This window comes from Silurus meridionalis, chromosome 17 (genome assembly GCF_014805685.1).
Source record: "Silurus meridionalis isolate SWU-2019-XX chromosome 17, ASM1480568v1, whole genome shotgun sequence".
Classification (NCBI taxonomy): Eukaryota; Metazoa; Chordata; class Actinopteri; order Siluriformes; family Siluridae; genus Silurus; species Silurus meridionalis.
In genome coordinates this window covers 28,266,166-28,293,588 of record NC_060900.1, presented here as the reverse complement: position 1 = coordinate 28,293,588, position 27,423 = coordinate 28,266,166, and the positions used below count along the sequence as shown (strand labels likewise).

Sequence of the window (27,423 nt, the reverse complement as noted above, 5' to 3'; positions counted from 1 at the left end):
AGAAAAAATTAATACTTAAAATATACAAGGCCTCAAACGACGTCTCTGATGGTAATTAACCTCAATTCGCATGTAAAATGACGAACTTTAACCTTTACTAACTAAATAAAAAAATCTTCTGAACATTTTTTCAAACAATCATAATAATCATATACGATCTGCTCTTGTATCATATTTTATTCTCAAAATAAGATCAGTAGGTTTTTAAGACTTGGAATAAGTTTTTGTAGAGAAAAGTAGAGAATTTTTTCATTTTATGTTCATTTTCATGTGGGAAAGATACAAGAGCAGATGTTAGATTTATGTTAAAAACGTGAACCAACAAAAGATGAAATGACACAGGAAAGACCACCTGAACACCTGGGGGCGCAATACAACGAGTAAAGAGCAGGTTGTGAACAATACATGTGAAACGGGAAACAGGTGTGTGATCAGGAATCAAGAAACAAGTCCACAAGCAATCAAGACACAGGTTGAGGTGATCAGAGCATGTTCTGAAGCTCTCAGTGAGACTCTGGTCTGCCCTGTGGCACTCTTCATGAGCACTCTGCTCCAGCTGTCTCAGGGTTCAAGGGTTTCTCCAGACTAGGGAAGGTAAGATTCAGCGATTCTTTAAAAAGTGTTGGAGACAAGTTAGCATTTGTATTGCAATGATTAGATTTTTAACATATTTGCGTCGGTAAAAAATGTTTTTATTTACATATAATTATCAGTCACTGTGCTGCACTTTTATTATTTAAAAAGTGACCAATAATTTGTGATCAATATTTGATATGTAGATCGATTTCTCATCGTTAAACCGTTTCTCGAGCACGTTCTCTCAGCACCGCCGCCGCCGCTACATAAACATGACGTATCACAACACCACAGAGACCGAGGCGTGTCCTGAGAGGCATGTAGAATACAGATTAACATGGCAGAGGTAGAGCTGTAACTTCCTTTTTTTTTTGCACTTCAAAGGCGTGTTTGTGAAGGGGTCATGCGTTAGAAGTTTCTCCCAGAAGCATTATGGCTCATCAGTATGCATCTTAGTACATTATTAAGAAAACTATTAGTTTGAAACATCACTAATATCCAATTATTTTCATTACTTTATTAGTGGTACCAACACATCTGTCCACATCTGTACACAGAGTATATAAAGTGGGGGTCCCCAAACTTTTTTTCTGTGACATAATTTTTTCTTTGGTTAATGGGGGGAGGGTCGGCCCATAAAAAAGTGCCATGATTCAGAGTGATTATTATTGTGAAGATTCCAATTTTTTTTTATTTGTTTATTTTGTTCTGCACCGTACAAACAAATGAACATTACTTTTCAAAAGCCTATTAAAAGAGAATTATTACTGTCAAAAATGACATTTTTTTATATTTATTGCTACTGAAATCCAAACATTTACTTTCTTATGCATTTGGTGGGTGAATCCAACAAATAATTAGGCTGCGTTAATAACTAGAGGTCGAACCAGTTTACTGATAAAATATCTGGTTTGGATCGTACTCGCCGATAACCGATTAATCAAACGATAGTTTAAAAGGATACTGAATAAAAATGCTAAAAACAAAACACTGCATGTAAAATAGTACTACAGTACTGAATCATGAAAAAAAGTGCTAATGTATATAAATAATAATAAATATAATATAGCGCTCTCCGTGCAGCGTGCGGTCTCACGTGTGAAAAACATCAACACGTGGCGTCAATGATTTATTGAAATAAAACAAATTCAAAATCACATTTTTAAAATATGTTTCTGGCAAATGTTACAAACGGGGCGTATTCCCCCCGCGGGCCGTAGTTTCAGGACCCCTGATATAAACATCAATAAGAAGCTTTCACTTACTCCAAAGAACTTTTAAGGAACAATCGTCGTGTGAAAGTCTATACATCTGCTGGAGTTCATTCAGTATTATTTTCTTCCTATAGCACTTTTTTTTTCTTTGCAGAAATCTGGGTCTGGATCTAAATCCCAAATGAGCAAGCCATTGAGAAGAGCAACAAAACTCTGTGAGAGGCCTTCAGAGGAACCAGAACATCAAAAAACCCTCTTAACTCATCTGGATAATAGCAGATAGCAGGATTTCAGTGCACAGGCACTACAATATTTCACTCATGAATCCTGAGGTGGTTGAAGTGTGAGTCCAGGCACTAATTAGTCCGGGAATGTGGCGTGAATTCGGGACGTGTTCCGCACGTGTACGACGTTAGCAGGCTGTTAGCATTCGGACCGTGCGTGATTACGACTGGAGTGTTTTACAGCTTAGTTATGCATGTATTCATGCTGTTTGTTGTGACAGACGCACTGTAGCTGCATGACGTCTTTTAAATGATGCAAAGTGGCCCTGGGAGACTTGAAAGACTCAGTGAAGCGCATTGAAGATGTGAAGTGTCAGCTCCAGTGGCGCACACACACACACACACACACACACACACACGTGCGTTTCTCATTTCAACAAAGGATTCGCATTCAGTAGCCTGCTAAATAAACTACACTCACACAGAAATCATCTCACACCAGGAGCCACTGTTACGCCGTCACTTCATTTATATATAAACACAAATCATAAACACGTTCACTTTACACACTTATTACACACTTTATAAGGAATTACACACATGGCGGACATTCTGTGGACACCTGACCATAAGATTCTGTGCTTTATGAACATCTCACTCCATATTTAGTCCCCGCTTGCTGTGATAATGAGCTCCACTCTTCTGGAAGATGTTCCACTAGATTTTGTGGAGATTTGTGCTCATTCAGCTACAAGTGTGTTAGTAAAGTCAGGTAGTGATGTAGGTGAGAAGGTGAGGAGGTAAGTAAGCGTTAAGCAGTAAGCAGTCAGCGTTCACATCTATTAATGTTTAATAGGGATGGAGCTTTACAGCACGAGATCTTCCTTTCCATCCCATGTCAAGCAAATCTTCATGGAGCTGGCTTTGGGGCTTTGTGGGGTTAACTAAAGGACAAATTTCATGCTCCTGCACCTGAAGACATCGTATACAAGTGTGTGTGTGTGTGTGTGTGTGTGTGTGTAAAAGATTATAATTTGTAAAAGTTTTATTTATAAATGAAGAAACAGAAACACTCAATTCATACGGTTTAGTTTCCGTCCTGCTGTAAACTCTGAGTCATGTTTCTGTGAAGGTGGAGAACATTCACTCGCTCCAAACCATCCTGTACAATTATAGCTAAATTCCCAGAGAGAGAGAGAGAGAGAGAGAAAGAACACAAGAGGTGTTCTCTTCGTCACAGTGTGGAAGAGATAAATGGAGTGAAATAAGGACGGAGAGATAGAAACAGAATGGGAGAGAGAGAGAGAGAGAGAGAGAGATGCTATAGTAGGTCCTGTTATATTAATACATGGTAATCAATATATTTGTATAATAATATAGATATTTTGGTGGACATGGACATCAGAATGACCTTCAAATGACATTCATCTAAAATAATTGTTTTATGTGATCCATTGTTCTATAAATCTTCCATCCTCTACCACTCCACTCATCTCTCCATCCTCTACCACTCCACTCATCTCTCCATCCTCTACCACTCCACTGATCCCTCCATCCTCTACCACTCCACTCATCTCTCCATCCTCTACCACTCCACTCATCTCTCCATCCTCTACCACTCCACTGATCCCTCCATCCTCTACCACTCCACTCATCTCTCCATCCTCTACCACTCCACTCATCTCTCCATCCTCTACCACTCCACTCATCTCTCCATCCTCTACCACTCCACTGATCTCTCCATCCTCTACCACTCCACTGATCCCTCCATCCTCTACCACTCCACCGATCCCTCTTCTTCTGTAAACAGAAATATTAAATTGCAATGAATTGTGGGTAAGTTTTGCTCCTCGGTTCTTCATTCAATTTTTTGGATTCGAAAATATCGTATCAGACAGCGATGGGGATTCCCTTAAACAAAAGGGATTCCCCCTGCTGCAAAACTGGCCCCTAAACAAGCGAGAAATCTGAAATCATTACCATTACTTCAGCAAAACATGAAACATCTCTGTTCTGCTCGGCTGAACTTGAAACCTCAGTTGAAATAAAAACTTCAGACGGCATGCCTCAGGCAGTATTCGCTTCAAAAAGCCAATCTGTTCCACTGTGACCCTAAATAAACTTTGTAGAAGTGGTGGGTTTTTTGGGAAGCAGCTTCTAAGCGCTTTGCACCAGCAGTGTTGATCAATATTTCAGCCGGACAGGCCTCTGCAGAGCTCTCGCTGTGATAGATGTGGAATATGTGCAGGAACTTTACTGTCTGTGCGACTGGAGACTGATGACAAATCTGCACTCGACAAAGCAGAAGAACCAGAAGTATTTACACAAATCGCAACGGGGCCACCGATGTCTCCGTGTTCTTCATGAGGAAGAGAAAGGCACGGTGAAGAGATACAGAGGAAGACAAATAGACTGAATAAATGCATTAATTTAGAAAAGCTCGGGGACAGAGGGAGTATTTTGCCTTCGCCTCCAAACCCAAACCACCTCCAGTAAACGCGTTCAGTTTGGATGAAGGCACCTCGTGGGTTTTTTTTAAGAATACATCACCCTCAAGAAAAACTAGTTGGTATTCATACAGTGAAACGTTTTTTATAATTCAATATCAGCTCGCTTTTCTGTCATCTGTGACAATGATGGAAGCAAATCTTCATCTTCATCATCATCATCATGTCACCCACCCATACCCTCATACTGCCTCCTAGAACTCAAATATACACTACATGGGATTATTGTATATTTGGGATTTTTGTGTTCATTCCATATTTAGTTTCCATTTACTGTATAATGAGCTCCACTCTTCTGGGAAGATGTTCCACTAGATTTTGTGGAGATTCATATGTGTGTTAGTAAAGTCTTACAGACTAACTGTAATAGTGTGTGGATTTTACGCCTCACTGGAACTTGGAATGGTCTATTTTGCTTCTAAATCTTGATCTTCTCACACGTGTGTTTAGTCAAATTCAGACCAACACAGGTCACAGAGGCTTTTCAACTTTTGTGCACTGTTCTGGCCACAGGCTTCAGCATCTCCACCGTTTCCAAGTTTCTAGCAAAGAAAATTCAATTTTTCTTTTATTACACAACAAACTTTCTGGAGCAGGTTTCAGTCATGGGACTGAAAAAAAGTCTCACGTGCCTGTGGTTGGCCATCTGCCAAGTTCGGAAATTCCTGGCCATGTTTATCGACTGTATAGTCCAGACTCTCAGGTGTACGCTAGACGCCTGCATAGTGACTCACAGCGATGTTGGCTTAATGAGACAAAAACACTGTTCCACAGAAAGCGAATGTTCAATATCGAGTTTCATAAATATGAAGAAAGTTGCAGCAATTCTTAAACTTTTATATCCAAATACGGCGACCTAAAAACATGGCGTTAATGTGACGTTTATCCTGAAGTGCAGAATCACGAGAGAAAAAACAGGAGGCCCCATACTGTATATAATTTGGGGAATACTAGAAGACCCAAACTTGTTCCAGCATGACACTGCCCCTGTGCACAAAGCCAGCTTTCCATGGGTTGGAAGTTGTGGAAGATCTCCTGCTGTAGAGCTTCAAACCTATTGAAGATGAATGCATGTGAATGCTGACTGCACCCTCAGAACTCCTCACCTTCTCACCTACGTCAGTTCCTGACTTTACTAACACACATCCTTTTGGCTGAATGAACTCAAATCTCCACAAACTCTAGTGGAACATCTTGCTAGTAGAGTGGAATTTATTATAACAGCAAATGGGGACGAATGAATGGCAGGTGTCTACCAAGATTTGTTCATATAGTGTAGCTCATTTCCTGGGGTTTTATGATTTCATTGTTCTCTGGTCATTATCAGTGTCACTTCATGACCTAAACACTTCTGATGGCTGGGAATGTTTGACTGATAGACTGTTTTTCAGCCCAGCAGGAACACAATGGAATTTTGATTTCTAATCTCAGTAACGCACATTAAGATGCCATTAGCACGTCAGTGTCACCGCTGTGCTGAGAACAATCCACCATTCAAATCATATCTTCTCAGTGGTGTTCCTGAGCATTGACTGACGAGGTGAAGGAGCGAGCGATGCATTAAATGCTGCAGCAGGAGATGGAATGTGGAGATGTTCACTATGATACAAAGATAAACTGTATTGAATGAAGCTTGTTTCATTAGCAATGCTTTTATTCTTCTCCATTTGAGTTCTTTGATCCATGGACTCATTCTTTGTTTTTGTTTTTTTAAAGGTCTCCAGACGCCTCCTGTAGCGTACGGTCGATTTAAGGAGACAGAAAAAGTCCTTTTTAGGGAGAGCTGACATTTTTTCCTTCTTTTTTCTGAAAGAATAGGGGGGAGGGGGGGTTTTGTACTCGAAGCCTACTGGAGCAGCTACTACATTTATTTATAGCCGTGTCCTGCATGTCCTAAGGTATTTTTCTCCTTCTTGTGTCTCCTTGTGTGCTTTACTGCTTTTTTTTCACTCTATCATTCTTTGCTTTTTTCCTCTTTTGCACCCATTTTTGAGGAAATCAGCATTCCAAGATGTCCTCTATAACTCCTTTTCTCCTCAATAAAATCACTTCTCTGTAAAACAGATGATCTTATGATCTTCAGGTCCCTCAACGCTTTTAATAACCTAATGAAGACTGCTGTTTAGATGATCCAGACACCGTGCCTACATCCACCTTAAAGCCTGATGTTCTTTCCACAATAGTAATCGAATAAGATTCTGATGGGTTTTTTTTCTTTTTGAAGGACTGAGTCACAGCTTTCATCAATCTGATGGAGAAAAGATAACAGCTGAGTGCTGCATTTCTATCTTCTATGAAGGTTTTTATGAAAGTACACCTGCAATCAGAAACTCTGTATTTACGATTCTACTTGTAAGAAAGTTACTATAGACCAGGGGTCACCAACCTTTTAGAAACTGAGAGCTAGTTCTTGTGTACTGATTAATGTGAAGGGCTACCAGTTTGATACACACTTCTAAAATAACAAATTTGCTCAATTTACCTTTAATTATATGTTATTATTAATAATTAATGATATTCATCTACTCATGTATATATTTTAATATTGTTATTTTTAAATTCACACCAATGCAAGTGCGATTTTGTCAGGGGACCACCAGCCATGCCTCCCTCCAAGGCTCTAACTCTCACTCAGCCTCTCCCTGCTCTAATCACCTACACCTGTTCCCCATTACCTTTCCCCTTTAGAAGGTCCCGATTCCCCCTCCCTCACGGTCGGATCTACTCGTTGCCATTAGAGATCTACCGGACTTCCTACCACTAGTATTCCCTGTACTTCCATGCTCCACGCTCCGGAGGAAGCGCTCAAGATATGTTTGCCTTTAACAGTTCATATTGGTGATCATCCCTGAACTACCTGCATTACGGATCCTACCCACATTACGGTTTATACGTGCTCTCCGGTTCATACTTCTCCTCAAGCCTCTGCCTTGTATATGTTCAGACTAAATAAAGACAAGGTGTTTACCCATACTCCTGTTTCCGATTCCTGGTCTATTCGTGACAGATTCAAAAAAGAAAAGCAACAAAAAAAATCTGATGCAGCTCACTGGTAAGTGGCGCTATGGTGAGCTATCTTTAGAAAAGGCCAGCGGGCGACTCATGTGGTCCTTGCGGGCGACCTGGTGCCCCCTGCTATAGACAGATACTCTCTTGGTAGACAACCTCATCCATAATGATAATTATTTTATTTATACTCCTGAGTAGTTGATTGTTAAAGAGCCTTACAGGCCCAAACATCTCAACAATAGTAGGATTAGAACTCAAAACCCTCTCATCAGAATCATAAAGACTTGTAATGATTTTGTGGACTTTAATTTGCAATAAGATGTTCTGGTTTCCTCTTCTGGATATTGTCAAGGCCAAGTTAGAATCCATTTACAGAAAGGTTTTATGAACAAATCTATAAGCAGAAACGTGGTCAGCAGAGCAGGCAACGGTCAAGAACAAACAGCCCAACACGCAGAAGGCAGGACCATGATACTATGGTGAAAATGTTCAGGTGCATCAGCAAAGCATTGCAAAATCTCTGTAGGTTATGTCCAGGAATCAACGTTTAGTAGTCCGGCTCTCCTAGTCCGAGTGGTTCGTTCTTTTGTGACGTGACTCCCACAGACGCTGTGCAGTGTTTTTTATATATTATTGGAACTGTAGTCAAAGTTGGTGCATGTAGACATGTTGGGGATCTACTTATTAAAAAATGTATTTCTGATGGTAGGAACGAAATGAAGTAAATAATAAAAAAAAAAAAAGATTTGTTCATTTTTAAGAACGAGATCCATGGAATCAATAAAGCGATCCTACAAACAGGAAGTAAACGTAGAAGGAATGGAAAGATGTCAGTATTCAAAAGATAGCTCCACCTGGTGGTTGGATGACAGGGTCATTGGTTGAGACCTCAAAAGAGGTTGGATTTATGAATTTTTGGAATGTTCAAACCACCAAAACCACCAACCATCCACTGCTGGGCCCTTGAGCAAGGCCCTTGATCCTCACCTTCTCAGTGTGTAAATGAGATCATTTTAATGTATAGCATTTGGTAGATGTCCTTATGCAGAATGACTTATTTATCTCACTTATACAGCAGAGGAATTAAGGGTTAAGAGCTTTGCTAGAGATCCCAGCAGTGGCAGTTGAACCCATAACCTTCTGATCAGAACCAACATCTTATCCAGTGAGCTACCACTTCTCCACATTCCCAATGTTGTAAGCTTGAGATGGCGTGTCTCAGAGACCAGTTCCTCTTAAGGCTTTTTCTTTACATTCACAATGTTGGGGAGTTTTTCTTGCCACACCCACCTCTGGTGTCCTCATTAGCATAATTCACTGAAGGGGAAAGGACACTTACATGTGTGGGGGATCATTAGCTTCTTTGACCTGTGTCTGTAGTCTGTTATCTAACTCTTAGACTCTGATCTTCAGTGTTACATTTTTTGAAAGGTTCTAATTTGTAATAGTGATGCACACCATCAAGAACAGCGTAGCAAACCCTCCGGCAGAGGTGTGTACATGGGAGGACGTAAAGGTGTGTCTAATCTGCATGTCAGGCATCTTCAGAGATTCAGTCAAGTGTAGGAATATACTCAAGTATAGTGGATGGAATTCCAGGCAATTGTAGGACTAGATGGATGCGAGAATATTGCACCACACACTCACATCAGGAATATGAGGAACCATAGTTCAAATAGAATTGCAGAGGCACTTGATTGTCGTAAATGTAGTATGGATTATTTATTATGGAGGGTCTCATATACCATATATACCAAAGTGTGTGTGTGTGTGTGTGTGTGTGTGTGTGTGTGGGTGTAGCCAAGAGAGTTGCTTCTCTATGTATGAGCTTTACATTGGATGTGACTACATCTAGGTATATACTCCGTCTCCTTCTGTGTGTGTGTGTGTGTGTTAAGAATAATTATTTCTGTATATATGCAAAAGGCACATACTGTGTGTGTGTTTATAAGTGTGAGATAATGAGGGTAATGAGAGGCCTGTCAGCTGCCAATCAGTCTTGGTCTGGGAAATGACCCCATGAGTTAACGCTCGTTAAGCAATTAGCATGGGGTTAACGAGCCGTTGTTGATGTGAGCTGCGCACCTGCAATGCGCTTTACTTGACGCTGATCATCTACACCTGACCTCTAAAACCAGGGTGGTGAAGCAATGCCACTATGTAGCCAAAGATTTGTGGGCACCTGACCATAAGATTGGTAAGTACTCTTCAAATATCCTATTCCACGCTCAGTCTCCATTTGCTGTTCTAATGACCTTCACTATTCCAGGAAAATGTTCCACTAGATTTTGTGCTCCTTCAGCCACATGGATGTGTGTTAGTCAGGTAGTGATGAGGGTGAGAAGGTGAGGAGGCCTGGGGTGCAGTCAGCATTCACATTGATTCATGTTTAATAGGGTTGGAGCTCAATAGCAGGAGATCTTCCACTCCACCCCATGTAACGCAGATCTTCATGGAGCTGGCTTTGTGCACAGGAGCATCGCCACGCTGGAACAGCTTTGGCCCATTTATTCAAGTGAAGGGGAAAGTTTCATTCTCCTGCACTCAAAAAAAAACTTTTTTGGAGATTCTCGCAAGAGAGGAACTTTTTCCCCCTTTTCTTCATGCTGAAGGAGTAAATGTAGTGTATATGGTCTGGTCTGGCAGTGAATCTTTTCCCTGTGAAAGTCACATCATGGTCCAGTGGTTAAAGAAGGTTGAGTTTAAAAGCCATTAACCCCTAAGCCAGCCCCTGTTGCACCCTCGTCCAAGGTCCTGAACTCCTGCTGCTGAAGGATCGCTGCTCAGGTTCTTATCCAGTCCCTCGTCATCTCAACACTGGACCACTGCAACTCGGTCCTGGACTGTCTGCTTTTAAAGGAATTGTTTTCAACCCCCCTAAGTTCTTCCAACCACCCCACTTCTACACATCTCCACTGGCTTCCTGTAGCTGCTGCATCAGAATTTAAACATTTATGATCACTGAAAACTGACCTTCTACCTCAAAGCTCTTACACTACACTTCACTAAGTTCCTCAACCACTGCCCCTCTGATCCCTTCATCCTCTACCACTACTCCACTCATCACTCAACCACTCCACCACTCATCCTCCATCCTCTACCACTCCGCTGATCCCTCCATCCTCTACCACTACTCCACTCATCACTCAACCACTCCTCCTCCATCCTCTACCACTCCACCGCTGATCCTCTATCCTCTACCACTCCACCGCTGATCCCTCTATCCTCTACCACTCCACCGCTGATCCCTCTATCCTCTACCACTCCACCGCTAAACCCTCCATCCTCTACCACTCCACCGCTGATCCCTCCATCCTCTACCACTTCAACGCTGATCCCTCCATCCTCTACCACTACTCCACTCATCACTCAACCACTCCACCACTCATCCCTCCATCCTCTACCACTCCACCTGATCCCTCTATCCTCTACCACTACTCCACTCATCACTCAACCACTCCTCCCTCCATCCTCTACCACTCCACCGCTGATCCCTCTATCCTCTACCACTCCACCGCTGATCCCTCTATCCTCTACCACTCCACCGCTGATCCCTCTATCCTCTACCACTCCACCGCTAAACCCTCCATCCTCTACCACTCCACCGCTGATCCCTCCATCCTCTACCACTTCAACGCTGATCCTTCATCCTCTACCACTACTCCACTCATCACTCAACCACTCCACCACTCATCCCTCCATCCTCTACCACTCCACCGCTGATCCCTCCATCCTCTACCACTACTCCACTCATCACTCAACCACTCCTCCCTCCATCCTCTACCACTCCACCGCTGATCCTCTATCCTCTACCACTCCACCGCTGATCCTCTATCCTCTACCACTCCACCGCTAAACCCTCCATCCTCTACCACTCCACCGCTGATCCCTCCATCCTCTACCACTTCAACGCTGATCCCTCCATCCTCTACCACTACTCCACTCATCACTCAACCACTCCACCACTCATCCTCCATCCTCTACCACTCCACCGCTGATCCCTCCATCCTCTACCACTCCACTCATCACTCAACCACTCCTCCCTCCATCCTCTACCACTCCACCGCTGATCCCTCTATCCTCTACCACTCCACCGCTGATCCTCTATCCTCTACCACTCACCGCTGATCCCTCTATCCTCTACCACTCCACGCTAAACCCTCCATCCTCTACCACTCCACCGCTGATCCTCCATCCTCTACCACTTCAACGCTGATCCCTTCATCCTCTACCACTACTCCACTCATCACTCAACCACTCCACCACTCATCCCTCCATCCTCTACCACTCCACCGCTGATCCCTCCATCCTCTACCACTACTCCACTCATCACTCAACCACTCCTCCCTCCATCCTCTACCACTCACCGCTGATCCTCTATCCTCTACCACTCCACCGCTGATCCTCTATCCTCTACCACTCCACCGCTGATCCTCTATCCTCTACCACTCCACCGCTAAACCCTCCATCCTCTACCACTCCACCGCTGATCCCTCCATCCTCTACCACTTCAACGCTGATCCCTCCATCCTCTACCACTACTCCACTCATCACTCAACCACTCCTCCTCCATCCTCTACCACTCCACCGCTGATCCTCTATCCTCTACCACTCCACCGCTGATCCTCTATCCTCTACCACTCCACCGCTGATCCCTCTATCCTCTACCACTCCACCGCTAAACCCTCCATCCTCTACCACTCCACCGCTGATCCCTCCATCCTCTACCACTCCACCGCTGATCCTCCATCCTCTACCACTTCAACGCTGATCCTCCATCCTCTAGCACTCCACCGCTCATCCCTCCATCCTCTACCACTTTAACGCTCATCCCTCCATCCTCTACCACTTCAACGCTCATGCCTTCATCCTCTACCATTCCACCACTGATCCCTCCATCCTCTACCATTCCACCACTGATCCCTATATCCTCTACCATTGCTACACTCATCACTCAACCACTCATCCCCAATGCTCTACCACTCCACCACCTATTCCTCCATCCTCTACCACTCCAATGCTGATCCCTCCCCATCCTCTACCACTCCAATGCTGATCCCTCCCCATCCTCTACCATTCCACCACTGATCCCTCCATTCTCTACCATTCCACCACTGATTTCTCCATCCTCTACCACTCCATGTCTCCTTTCAGACGTGTGGTCATAAATACATTCTTCACCTGGAGATCAGATCACCTCCAAAAGCCTGCCTACATCTTTGCCTGATTTTAGGCCATACAATGAATTCCAAACTGATTAAAAGCGTGTCACCTCCTCACACACACACACACACACACACACACACACACACACACACACAGTGTGTACTGATGAGCCCAGACTCAATAGCCCGTGAAAATAGGCTTTGCAACTCTAATGACTTTGTTTACATCATTAATTTGTGTAAACAATAGAGCCATAACACCCCCTCCCCCATACACACAGAAATCAGGCATTCAGTAATTACTGAATAACACACACACACACACACACACACACACACACACTATGTATTTGTAGGTATAACAGCTTTAAATAAAAAAAAATCACCAAGAAACATCACAGTGTGTTTTATAAAAAAAAAGACGAAAAAAAAATTACACACAGTTTCAGGCGATCAGTCAGTAAATCAGCGAACACACACGGGTCAGGGATTGTCACATCGTCAAGGCATCGTCAGATCATTCGGAGCAGATAAACATGTTCAAACTATCACATCTGGAGAGCAGGATGAAGATCAACACGAGTCCTCTGTGCGTACAAGCAGGAAAAAAAAGCCATAAAACACCTAAAGATCTGCTCCAGACCTCCTTCTGTAGATACGCTTTAATAAAAAAATCAACACCGGCTCGTAAATACAGCATGGCTTTAGATTTACTTCACAATAAAACACATCAGCAGAAAACGTCAAGGCCAAAGTTTGTGGACACCTGACCATACGATTGGGATGTGCTTCCTATTTATAATTAAACATTTCCGGTCTTCTGGGAAGATGTTCCTCTAGATTTTCTTTAGAGGTGAGGAGGCCTGAGGTGTATCAGCATTCATATTCATCTATAGCGGGAGATCTTCCACTCCAACCCACATAAAGCAGATCTTAATGAAGATCTTCGAGAACATGCTTATACAATTGTGTGCCTCCAAGATCAGAGAAGAAGCACATGTGGGTGGTAAAGGTCGGGTGTCCAAATACTTTTGACCGCATAGTGTATCCGCGTACCCCGCTCGCTCCGGTTTCTAAAGTATGCTGGAGGAGAGGCGTCTCTCCACGAGCAAAAGCATCTGATCGGATTCGGATTAGAAAACCGATTGCTCGAGTCGAATCTGTACAGCAAAATATTAGTTTTACACTCGTGTCACCTTAAAATATCTAATAATCAGACTCGTGAATGGGTTTCGGATTGCGTTCACCCAATTATAAAACAATTAGAAAGAAAAAAGCAGAAGGCTGAAGAACCTGCTGACCCCTGGATCAGTCCTCAAATGATCATCTAAATAAAGCTCTGGATTAAAGAAACTGATCTCACATCTGTGTTAAAAAATAAAGTTCCATGTCAGTTTGTTTTCAGGAGTGTGTTCATGCTGCGTTAATAATTCCTCGGTCCCCACACACACACACACACACACACACACACACACACACACACACACACACACACACACACACACACTGCAGCTTGCATTACTAAATGAATGGGGTGTGTGGCTCTTTTACAATACAGATATTAATATTAAAATTTCATTCGATTTTCTTGTGGGACATCCAGACGCTTCAAAACTCATCTATTTCCTTACGTCCCTTTTAAAACCGAGCGTCTGTGTTTTTAACCAGACATGCTTACGCCTTCGAATCAGTCGCTATAGCAACAAGACGTGATGTGGGAAATGAGGTGTAAGTTATCTAGTTTTACGGATTGGGAATGGCAACGTTCCGGCAGCTGGATCTCAACCGGTTTCGCAGGATTATTGATGTGATCTGTGATCTTGTTTTTTTAAAAGAATTAAGCCATAAAGAAGCCATAACGTGTTCCACAGGTAGCTAATGATTAACATCACGTCCGCGCGTCCTTCACACCGATTGGTCGAAAATCGGCGAATCGGTTTTCTAGATCACGCGAACACGAACGCACTTTTAAAGTGGGTTTGTTTCAGGTTCCTGTGAGAAGAAGTTTTAGTGCTCATGGAAGGAGTCTCCAGTGTTAACGACTCTGTAACGTTAACTCATAGCAGGTGGAATCACATCAACCTGTAGAGCGTAGAGAGTGTCCTGTTCCACTCCTTTATTCAAAGCTCAATAGATACACTCCATGGCCAAAAGTTTGTGGACACCTGAGCACTCTCTTTTGAACATTTTACTTTTTCTGTTCTACTAGATTTTGTGGAGAATTTGTGAAGATTCATTCAGTGTTAGTAAAGTCAGGTACTGATGTAGGTAAGCTGAGGACATCTGGGGTGGACTGGAGCTCAATAGCAGATCTTTTACATCTTCCAACCCATGTAGATCTTCATGGAGCTGGCAGTGTACACAGAGGGAATCGTCATGCTGGAACAGGTTTTGGGTTTCCTACATCAAGTGAAGGACAAATTTCATGCTCCTGCATGCAAAGACGTCCGACACAATCGTGTTCCTCCGACTGTAGTAACAGTTTGGTGAAGAAGCACATATGGGTGGAAAAGTCAGGTGTCCCAATACTTTTGGCCACTCAGTGTAGTTAGGTGATGTGTCTTTCATGAGATTGTTTCAGTCCAGTGATTAGTTTCATAAATACAGCAGACATTAAAAGAGAATAAAACACACACACACACACACACACACACACACACACACACACACACACCATGTCCCTCCTCTGTCTCTGGTTAATTAAAAAAAAAAACCTGAGGATGAGATGAAGTTTTTGAGATCAGTTGCGAGAACTTTTGATCTTTTTTTTTCCAGCCTGGGTTTCTGGATTCCAACTCATCCAGACTAAAAGAAGATGAAAGGAACGAGGCAGGAAGGAAGGAAGGAATGAAGGTGTGCTCCTGATTGAGTCAGTGGCTCCGGGGGGCTGATGAGAAGATCCTCATCTCTTGTAGTGGCGAGGAGCGTCGGCGAACATGTATTTAAGTCTGTAGGCTTCGGCCAGGAGTAACCCCACCTCCTCGTTGCCCCAGTGTATTGTGGGTAAGTTCTGTAGAAGCATCAGGAGCCCCTGAGTGAAGCAGAAGAAAGCGATGGTGTTCAGGTGAGTTTATGATTCTCAATAATCCAAGTTACTGCATTTACACGGTGTGACAACCGGAATGTGTGTGTGTGTGTGTGTGTGTGTGTGTGTGTGTGTGTGTATGTGTAGACGTGCATACTAAATCCATCATATACACCTGCACACCCATCCACACACACACTCATCCATCCATCCATCCACCCATCCATCCATAAATCCACTGACTGATCTATTCTTCTATTTATCAGCTCATTCATCCATCCATTCATCCATCCATCCATCCATCCACTCACTCACTCATTCACCCTTACACTCATCCATTCATCCATGTACTCACTCACTCATTCATCCATACATCCATCCATCCATATACTCACTCATTCATCCTTACACTCATCCATCCATCCATCCATCTAGATTATTACCTGGAAGTCCATCATTGAGAGGATCTCCTTCCTCCACTTGATGAGAAAAGCTGCACAGACGTACAGATGGAAGTGTGAGAAGCCCTCTGACTCGGCCTGCAGACACACACAGACACACACACACACACACACACACACACACACACACACACACACACACACACACACACACACACGGTTACATTACTACAGTTGGATCTGCAGCTCATTAGAGAGTTTATTACAGTAAGACAGTATTGCAGTAGTGAGTAGACCTCCACACCACATACATTTCTCACACCTCACACATGTCTCTCACACGTCTCTCTCGCCTTGCGCATGTCTCCACACCTCGTGCACGAGAGACAGTTTGAGAAAGAGAGAGACAGAGTGTTAGAGACCTGACCTCTGATCTAACCTCATTCATCGTCTGTCCATCACCACTGCAAACAGGAAAGGGCTCAGAGCCGATCCTTGATGCAGTCCAACCTCCACCTTGAACCAGTCTGTCGTTCCTACTGCACACTTCACTGCTGTCACACTGTCCTCATACATGTCCTGCACCACCCTCACATACTTCTCTGACAAATCAGACTTTCTCATACAATACCACAACTCCTCTCTCCACCCTGTCGTACGCTTTCTCTAAATCCACAAACACACAATACAGCTCCTTCTGACCTTCTCTATACTTCTCCATCAACATTCTCAAAGCAAATAAGGCATCTGTGGTGCTCTTCCTCGGCATGAAACCATACTGTTGCTCACAGATGGTCACCTCTTCTCTCAGCCTGGCTTCCACTACTGTTTCCCATAACTTCATGGTGTGACTGATTAACTTAATACCCCTGTAGTTACTGCAGGTCTGCACATCTCCCTTATTCTTAAAGATCAGTACCAGCACACTCCTTCTCCATTCCTCAGGCATCTTCTCACCTTCCAGAATCCTGTTAAACAATCTGGTTAAAAACTCCACTGCATCTCTCCTAAACATCTCCATGCTTCTACTGGTATGTCATCTGGTCCAACCGACTTTCCACTCTTCATCCTCTTAATCGCTGCTCTCACTTCCTCTTTACTAATCCTATCCACTTCCTGCATCACATCTCCACACCATCCAACCTTCTCTCTCTCTCTCGTTTTCCTCGTTCATCAGCTGCTCAAAATACTCCCTCCATCTTCTCAACACACTCTCCTCACTAGTCAACACATTTCCATCTCCATCCTTTATTGTTCTAACTTGCAGCACATCCTTCACAGCTCGGTTCCTCTGCCTGGACAATCGCTACAAAGTTCTATCTATCTAATAAATCTCTGTAATGTTCTTTGTGCTCTGAAAGCTTTATCTCAGTCTACTGACACTGGAGACTCCTTCTGTAAATGTTTTCTCCTCATGGAAGTTCCCCATGTTCCAAAATCTGCACCACCCTGTGTATATACATATATATGTGTTTAACGAGATGTTCCACTAGATTTTGGAGTGAATGGAGTGGAGACTAATCTAAAAGCACACACTAATCTGACTCATTTTTCTTTCTTTCTTTATTGATGAAAACTTCACAGTCTATTGTTAGTATTTTGTTCTTCATGGTGTTTGGAGTTTGCTTTGGTGTCCAGTTGATCCCCAGAAACCCGCAGCAGTTCACGTGGGAACCAAAATATTTGGCGAGGCACAATTCCAAATCGGAGCGCCGAGATCAGAACCAGAAGACAGCCGAGGTTCAGCCTACACACGTTTATATGTCGGAGTCTTTCTTGCTCCGAGCACTTGAAAGACTGGAGGCGGAGAAAACCGGCATAACAACCTGCTACCAATCTGTTCGCTTGATCCAGACAACGACCTTCACTGCAGTGTTGTGGATTTCTGCAACATCAAAGCAAATGCTTATTAATATCAATCATGGAATCCTGCTGAGTTCCTCAGCCTCCATCATCAGAGCTGTTTTAAGACTTGTGCGTATAATCTACAATCTTCTGCTTCTTTGCTGCTCAGGAATGAATATTGTCAGGAACTGAAGAGGACCACGACCTTTTGCTAGGATTCAAGGCATCATAGACCGCCTACATCTGACTGCCTGAAACTGTTCAATACAGCATAATGATCTTCCACAAGAACAATCATCCAAAACCAACACAAAATGGTTTACTGAGCACAAAGTCAAGCTCCTGCCATGAAAACTCCGGTCCCCTGTCTGAAGAACCTGTAAAGATTCTTTGTAGAGGAATAATTTCAGATTCCTTGCTATGTATTCTCCAATCTCATCTCATCAGGCATTACAGGTGAAGATCTAAAAGGATGGAAATATTTGTGGCACATGTTTACATAACAAATTGTATTTTTTTGATAGACCTCAATCGTTTTTTTTTTGTTTTTTTTTAATATAATCATGTTTTAAGTGTTTTTTTGGTCACAGTTTCTGGTCAAATAGTTTGATTTCAGTCTCGTTTGATTACAACACGATTGTAAATCGTACGCTGAAGCGGCGGTGCCATTAATGAGGTTCTGCCACATTGTGAGTGTGTGCGTGTGCGTGTGTGTGTGCGTGTGTGTGCGTGTGTGTGTGTGTGTGCGCAAACACGGATATTTTTGCCAAAAGGCTGTCATTTTCTGATACAAAAAATGAGTGTAAAATAAAAGTATTAACATTTTATACTGAACAAATATGTTAATAATATAATTATAATTATCATCATCTTTGTTTTATACAGCACCTTTAAAAGTTACATCTCAAAGCACTTTCCAAGCATAAAAGAAAAATAAATAAATAAAATAAATAAAAGATTTGAATGAAAATAAAATTAAAAGAAAATAATAATAAAATCAAATTAATCAGTTAAATAAACAACTGGTAAATCACAAAAATTAAAATAAAAATGTTTCCTCAAAATAGGTTTAGGTTAAGTTGCAGGACAAAGCAAGCAGAAGGTTCAGGCCGTCTGACCAATGGTGGCTGAGAACATCGATGTGTGTGTGTGTGTGTGTGTGTGTGTGTGTGTGTGTGTGTGTGTGTGTGTGTGTGTGTGAGACAAGAAAGACTCTTAGAGGGTGCAGTAATTCAGATTTTCATTGAGTGTGTTTAAACAGCGGAAGTTTTTGGCACTTTATAAAATGAAGGGGAAAAAAATGCCCTGAATAATTATGCAGCGACTGTAAGTGGTTATATGAAGATTTATGTGGCTGCTTTGAGATTGTTGCAGCCCTGACCTTTCCCAGAGAGAGAGAGTGTGTGTGTGTGTGTGTGTGTGTGTGTGTGTGTGTGTGTGTACCTGGTACGTGTCCCACACACGGATTGTGCAGCGCAGCGGCAGCTCCCTCATCAAAAGGTTGTTCATCCAGCGGAAGGCGAACTGCAGGTACTCCACCTCAAACTTCTGGAAGTGCAGATGCACATCCTCTGGGTTCGAGACAAAACAAATGGACGTTAAACAGATCACATTTACAAACACAAACACACACACACAAACACACACACACACACACACACACACACACTCTTCCTCTGATCTGGTTTCGTCTCGTGGCTCAATGCTTAGACTCGTACAGCAAAAAAACTAAGCAGGAGTGTGGAAGAGAAAGACAGAGACACAGAGAGAGAGAGAGAGAGAGAGAGAGAGAGAGAGAAAGAGAAAGAAAGAGAATCACGGGGAGAGAGAGAGAGGGGGAGAGAGACACACACACAGAGAGAGAGATAGAGGAAAAAAAGACAGAGAGAAAGAGAAAGAAAGAGAGACACGGGGAGAGAGACACAGAGAGAGAGAGAGAGAGAGATCTGTGGAGTCCAAACATGAGATTTGTGTGTCTAGCAGAAGAACTTGTGTGAGAAGGAGAACAGGAGAAAAAAAAACAAAAGACAAAAGTGCTGACTGAAGCAAAAAAAAAAAAAAAAAAGCCCTGAACACACGGCGGTGATAATGATTTTGGTCCTGGTCTGTTAACTTTCATTTCTCTTTTGTCAAAGTTTCAGACTTGATAATGAGCCCTTTATATTTTTTATTCCTGCAGATATGAAAGACAGGAAGTGACCTCATTTGCCACACAAATATGGAGTGAAGGAGAAGATAAAGGTGCGTAATTGTTCTGCAGGATCGGTTTACTGCTGCAGATCCGATGTTCTGAACTGATCTGAACAGTCTTTTATTTTTCTACGGAAAGATTCATTCTGTTCACTTTTATTTCCACTGGTGGGGAAAAAAATACAGTAATAGCATGTTAGCGTCTTTTTTAAAACCACATTAACGTGATTCTGAAGTAAAAAGCTTTTTTAAATGTCACTGCACTTCCTTCCACAGTCACGTCTGATTCCACACGCCACAGCCGCTGGTTTTAATGAAGAACGTGTGGAAGTGATCAGGAAATAAATATATAAATTAAAGCCGAATACACTGTGCGATCAAAAGTTTGTGGACACCTGAGCCTACGATTGGTTTGTGGTTTGGAGGTTTTGTAAGATTTGTGCTCAGGTGTCCTAATACTTTTGGACATATTGTGTAGCTGGGTTGTAGTTTTTATTTTGCACGTGATACCTGTCTGAGGTCACGAGGTTCCGAGGTCGGATTCTAGCGTCCAAGCTACAAATCTGATCTTAGTTTTTTTTTTTTTTTGCTAGTCATGACATTTTCGATGCTAAATGCAATCGTATGCTAGTCATAATATTTTTCATGCTAATCTCAAACTAATGCTAGCTATGAAATTTCCCGTGCTAATCGCAATCTTAATCTAGTCATTACATTTCCATGCTAATCTTAGTCTTATGCTAGTCATGTCATCCCCCATGCTAATCTCAATCTTATGCTAGTTATGACACTTCCCATGCTAAGCTAAATCATTTAATAGTTTTGCCTTTGCCCGTACTAACTGACCTTTTACCCCATGTTACTTTTAGTTTTTGTGCTAGTTGGGATTGCTAGCATGTTAATCTCAGCTAGTTTAATGGCCTTTCTCTTTCTAAAACATAGTGTGTGTGTGTGTGTGTTTTTATGCTATCTTCTTTTGCTAATCTTTAAACGCTTCAATCTTCACTTCTTCCTTTGCCAGTGTCACAGTGATGCTAGTTCTATGACTTTCTGCAATGCTAATCTCGGAACACTTTCTCCTCTAGTCTCAGATTATGCTAGCGTCATCTCTCTTTACTTATCTCACTTTTATGCTAATTTTATTATTCATTAGTCTCAAAACGCTTAACTTTTGCTACTTGCATTTTATCCTGGTCTCATGGCTCCTCCCCCTGCTGGTCTTATTCTAATCATAATTTCGCTTCATGACTGCGTTACAGGATGTTTTTACATCTCAGGCTAATTTCTGATGCAGGAGTATCACCACTTTATCATTTAGTTGAAACACCTCTAAAGGAGTGAGAAAGATGGCGGTCTCACCGTCGATCCGGCTGATGAGCTCCTCCAGAGCCTTCACTTTTTTCTGAATACCAGGCTGAGCAAAAGTGTAATTATCCTGTAAGATCAAAACACATACATGAACAATAGTCCGACTCTCAGCATCTCCACACACAGTTCTGCTCAGGATGCTGCCTCCACTGGCTCCCTGCTGCATCCGACTCTTCTCTTAATTCACTGGAAATATTCACTGCAGATTTATTTCTTATTTACACCATTTATTATTCCTCAGCCATCCAGAGAAGATTCTTACAGGCTTATGGCAGTTTATAGACGTGTTTTATCCTTATATTTGGTTTCAAACAATACTCTGTAGTCACTCACATAATCACCCACTCACTCACCCACCCACTCACCCACCCACTCACTCACCCACTCACCCACTCACTCTCTCACCCAATCACTCACCCACTCACTCAATCACTCACTCACCTCTCACCCAATCACTCACTGACTCAACCACCCATCCACCCACTCACCCAACCACTCACCCAATCACTCACCCACTCTCTCACCCACTCTCTCACCCACTCTCTCACCCATTTACTCACCCACTCTCTCACCCATTTACTCACCCACTCACTCACCCACTCACTCACCCACTCACTCACCCAGTCACCCATTCACTCTCTCACCCAATCACTCACCCAATCACTCACCCAATCACTCACTCACTCTCTCACCCAATCACTCACTCACTCAACCACCCACCCACCCACTCACCAAACCACCCACTCTCTCACCCACTCACTCACCCACTCACTCACCCACTCACTCACTCACCCACTCACTCACTCACTCATCCACTCATTCACTCACCCACCACTCACCCACCCACCCACTCACTCTCTCTCACCCACCCACCCACTCACTCTCTCACCCACCCACCCACTCACTCTCTCACCCAATCACTCACTCACTCTCTCACCCACTCACTCAACCACCCACCCACCCACTCACCCAACCACCCACTCTCTCACCCAATCACCACTCACTCTCTCACCCAATCACTCACTCACTCAACTCACCCACCCACTCACTCTCACCCAATCACTCACCCAATCACTCACTTACTCACCCACTCACTCAACCACCCACCCACTCTCTCTCACCCAATCACTCACTCACTCACTCTCTCACCCACTCTCACCCACTCACCCACCCACCCACCCACTCCTCACCCACTCACTCACCACTCACCCACCCACCCACTCACTCTCACCCACCCACCACCCACTCACCACTCACCCACCCAATCACTCACTCTCTCACCCACCCACCCACTCACTCTCTCACCCACCCACTCACTCACCCACCCACCCACTCACTCACTCACCCACTCACTCACTCACTCACTCACTCACTCACTCACCCACTCACTCAACCACCCACCCACCCACTCACCCAACCACCCACTCTCTCTCACCCAATCACCACTCACTCTCTCACCCAATCACTCACCCACTCACTCAACTCACCCACCCACTCAGTCTCTCACCCAATCACTCACACTATCACTCACTCACTCACTCACCCACCCACTCACTCTCTCACCCACCACTCACTCACTCTCACCCAATCACTCACCCACTCACTCAACCACCCACCCACCCACTCTCACTCACCCACTCTCTCACCCACTCACTCACTCACCACCACCCACCCACCCATTCACTCTCTCACCCAATCACTTACTCACTATCTCACCCACCCACCCACTCACTCTCTCACCCAATCACCCACCCACTCACTCTCACCCAATCACTCACTCACTCTCTCACCCAATCACTCACACACTCACTTAACCACCCACTCTCTCACCCAATCACTCACTAACTTTCTCACCCAATCACTCACCCACTTACTCACCCACCCACCAACCCACTCACCCACCCACTCAGTCTCTCACCCAATCACTCACACTATCACTCACTCACTCACCCACTCACTCAACCACCCACCCACCCACTCACTCTCTCACCCAATCACTCACTCACTCACCCACTCACTCACCCACCCACTTACTCACTCACTCACCCACCCAATCACTCACCCACCCACTTACTCACTCACTCTCTCACCCAATCACTCACCCACCCACTCACCTCTCACCCAATCACTCACTATCTCACCCAATCACTCACTCACTCAAACACCCACCCACCCACTCACCCAATTACTCACCCACTCACCCAATTACTCACCCACCCACCCACTCACTTACTCACCCACCCAATCACTCACCCACTCACCCAGACACTTACTTACCCAGTCACTCACTCACTCACCCAGTCACTCACTCACTATCTCACCCAATCACTCACTCACTCAAACACCCACCCACCCACCAACCCACTCACCCACTCACTCACTCAACCACCCACTCACTCACCCACCCACTCACTCACCCAATCACTCACCCACTCACTCAACCACCCACCCACCCACTCTCTCACCCACTCACTCACCCACCACTCACTCACCCACTCACTCACTCACTCACTCACTCACCCACTCACTCACTCACCCACTCACTCCTCACCCACTCACTCACTCACCACTCTCTCACCCACCCACCCATTCACTCTCTCACCCACCCACCCACTCACTCTCACCCACCCACCCACTCACTCTCTCACCCACCCACCCTCACTCTCTCACCCAATCACTCACTCACTCTCTCACCCACTCACTCAACCACCCACCCACCCACTCACCCACCACCCACTCTCACCCAATCACTCACTCACTCTCTCTCACCCAATCACTCACCCACTCACTCAACTCACCCACCCACTCAGTCTCTCACCCAATCACTCACCCAATCACTCACTTACTCACCCACTCACTCAACCACCCACCCACTCACTCTCTCACCCAATCACTCACCCACTCACTCAACCACCCACCCACCCACTCTCACCCACTCACTCACCCACTCACCACTCACTCTCTCACCCACCCACCCACTCACTCTCTCACCCACCCACCCACTCTCTCTCACCCAATCACTCACTCACTCTCACCCAATCACCACTCACTCTCACCCACCCACCACTCACTCACCCAATCACTCACTAACTTTCTCACCCAATCACTCACTCACCACTCACTCACCCACCCACCACCCACCCACCAACCCACTCACCCACCCACTCAGTCTCTCACCCAATCACTCACACTATCACTCACTCACTCACCCACTCACTCAACCACCCACCCACCCACTCACTCTCTCACCCAATCACTCACTCACTCACCCACTCACTCACCCACCCACTTACTCACTCACTCACCCACCCAATCACTCACCCACCCACTTACTCACTCACCTCTCACCCAATCACTCACCCACCCAATCACTCACCCACTCACCCACCCACTCACCCTCTCACCCAATCACTCACTATCTCACCCAATCACTCACTCACTCAAACACCCACCCACCCACTCACCCAATTACTCACCCACTCACCCAATTACTCACCCACCCACCCACTCACTTACTCACCCACCCAATCACTCACCCACTCACCCAGACACTTACTTACCCAGTCACTCACTCACTTACCCAGTCACTCACTCACTATCTCACCCAATCACTCACGCACTCAAACACACACCCACCCACCTACCCACCCGCTCACTCACCCAATCACTCACTCACTCACCCACCCACTCATTTACCCAATCACAGACTCAATCACCATTCGCTTATTCACCCAGTCACTCACACTCACTCACCCACTCACTCAACCACTCACCCTATCACTCACCCACTCACGCCTCACTCACTCACTCACCCACTCACGCCTCACCCACTCACTCACCCAAACCAACCAACCACCCACTCATTCACCCACCCACCCACTGACCCACTCACTCACTCAACAACTCACTCACTTACTCACCCTATCACTCACCCACTCACGCCTCACTCACTCACTCACCCACTCACGCCTCACCCACTCACTCACCCAAACCAACCAACCACCCACTCATTCACCCACCCACCCACTCACTCACTCAACCACTTACTCACTCACCCTATCACTCACTCACTCACCCACCCACCCACTCACTCACCCAATCACTCACTGAGGACTAGTTAATGTTAGTTTGAGTAAGGAGTATTATATTAGTGTTAGATTTTCATTGTAGAAAAGAGAATAGTAAAAATGTAATATTTTTATCAACAGCTAAATGAACCACTGTGCACTAGAATATCAGATTTCTCAGTAATTTCTGTGCAAAGGTTCCAGACGAGAACTGATAATACTGTGGGACAAAAGTCCAGTTGAACTTCTGAGCAACAGTCGACAGAACTGTTTTGATTGGTGCAGGTAAGTAAAGTTTAATTGAAGTCTAAAAGCCAATAATCTTTTGTGTGGGTGAACTTTATTCATATTCACTGTAATAAAGGAGTCAAATATCATGAAAATGCAGCCATATACACTACATGGACAAAAGTATGGGACACCTGACTGCCAAACAAATGTGTTTTTTTCTCCGAAGATTTATCACAAATTGTGCAGGACGTCTTTGGATGCAGGAGCATGACATTTTCCTCACCTTCACACCTACATCACTACCTGACTTTACTAACACCCCCTTCAGACTGAATTAATCTCCACAAACTCTAGAAGAACCTCTTCTCAGAAGAGTGGGGGTAAATATAAGAGTAAATGGAGACTCAATGTGCAATGGGATGTTTAAACAGAAGCCCATAGCAATCATATAGTCAGGTGTCCACAAACTTTTGACCGTTTCCTCTCTTTATTCACTTGCTAAAGCAAAAGGTAATGAAATAGAGACAGAACAGGACAGAGAACACACCTGAATTCCATCCAGCAGTTTACTCATACACCAGAAGCTGTCCGCTTCAATGTTGCGTTGTGTTTCCAAAGGCAGAGCAGCCATCTCAAAGTTCTCCACGTCCTCCTCTGTAAACACACACACACACACACACACACACACACACACACACACACACACAGTCAGTGAACAGATAACAGGTGAACTCCTACCTTGTGTATTCAGCTAGTCAGCGTTTCCTCAGCTTTCACTCTCAGGTGATATGGAGCTGTCAGGATGCTCACAAACACTTCTGGGGTCTCCCTGTTTCTCCTTCGTTCCTCTCTCTCTCTCTCTCTCTCTCTCTAACAGCATTTATCGTTCCTCGCTCTTTAAACAGTAAGTGCTAAATGGACCTGTTACACACATTATGTCTCCTGAGAGTCCCCATGGCCCCAGGACACACACACACACACACACACACACACTCTCTCTCTCTCTCTCTCTCTCTCTTTCCTGTCCAAGTAAAGATTCACAACCATTTATTCAATGTTTCCTACAATATAAATATTATTAAACAAAAAAGTCAAATCATTTACTCATCCAATCATTCACTCATCCAATCATTTACTTATCCAATCATCCATTCCTCCAATCATCCACTCCTCTAATCATCCATTCATCCAATCATCCACTCCTCTAATCATCCACATATCCAATCATTTACTCATCCAATCATCCACTTATCCATTCATCCAATCATCCAATCATTAATTTATCCACTCATCCAATCATCCACTCATTCGTTCATCCAATTACCCAATCATTCAATCATCCACTCATACAATCATTCACTTATCCAATCATTTACTCATCCAATCATCCAATCACCCTATCATCCAATCATCAATTTATCCACTCATCCAATTATTTACTCATCCAATCATTCATTCATCCAATCGTTTACTCATTCAATCATCCACTCATCCAATCACCCAATCATTCAATCGGTCACTCATTCAATCATTAATTTATCCAATCATTCACTCATCCACTAATCCACCCAATGTCTCACTCATTTATCTAATCTTTTACC

At 44.1% G+C, this 27,423-nt stretch overlaps 1 protein-coding gene across 2 annotated transcripts in view; it reads right to left on the bottom strand.

The window, feature by feature from the left end:
• Positions 1 to 14,796: 14,796 nt before the first annotated feature.
• The window catches only part of tbc1d22b (TBC1 domain family, member 22B), a 47,543-nt gene continuing 34,916 nt past the window's right edge, over positions 14,797 to 27,423 (bottom strand). For both annotated transcript variants that reach the window (XM_046871322.1, XM_046871323.1), the window contains 5 exons: positions 26,370 to 26,476; positions 21,516 to 21,591; positions 19,410 to 19,537; positions 16,164 to 16,259; positions 14,797 to 15,726 (listed from right to left, as the gene is read on the bottom strand). In XM_046871322.1, the coding sequence (XP_046727278.1) occupies positions 15,598 to 15,726; positions 16,164 to 16,259; positions 19,410 to 19,537; positions 21,516 to 21,591; positions 26,370 to 26,476 (536 nt within the window). In that variant the 3' untranslated portion in view covers positions 14,797 to 15,597. The remainder of the gene's footprint in view (positions 15,727 to 16,163; positions 16,260 to 19,409; positions 19,538 to 21,515; positions 21,592 to 26,369; positions 26,477 to 27,423) is intronic.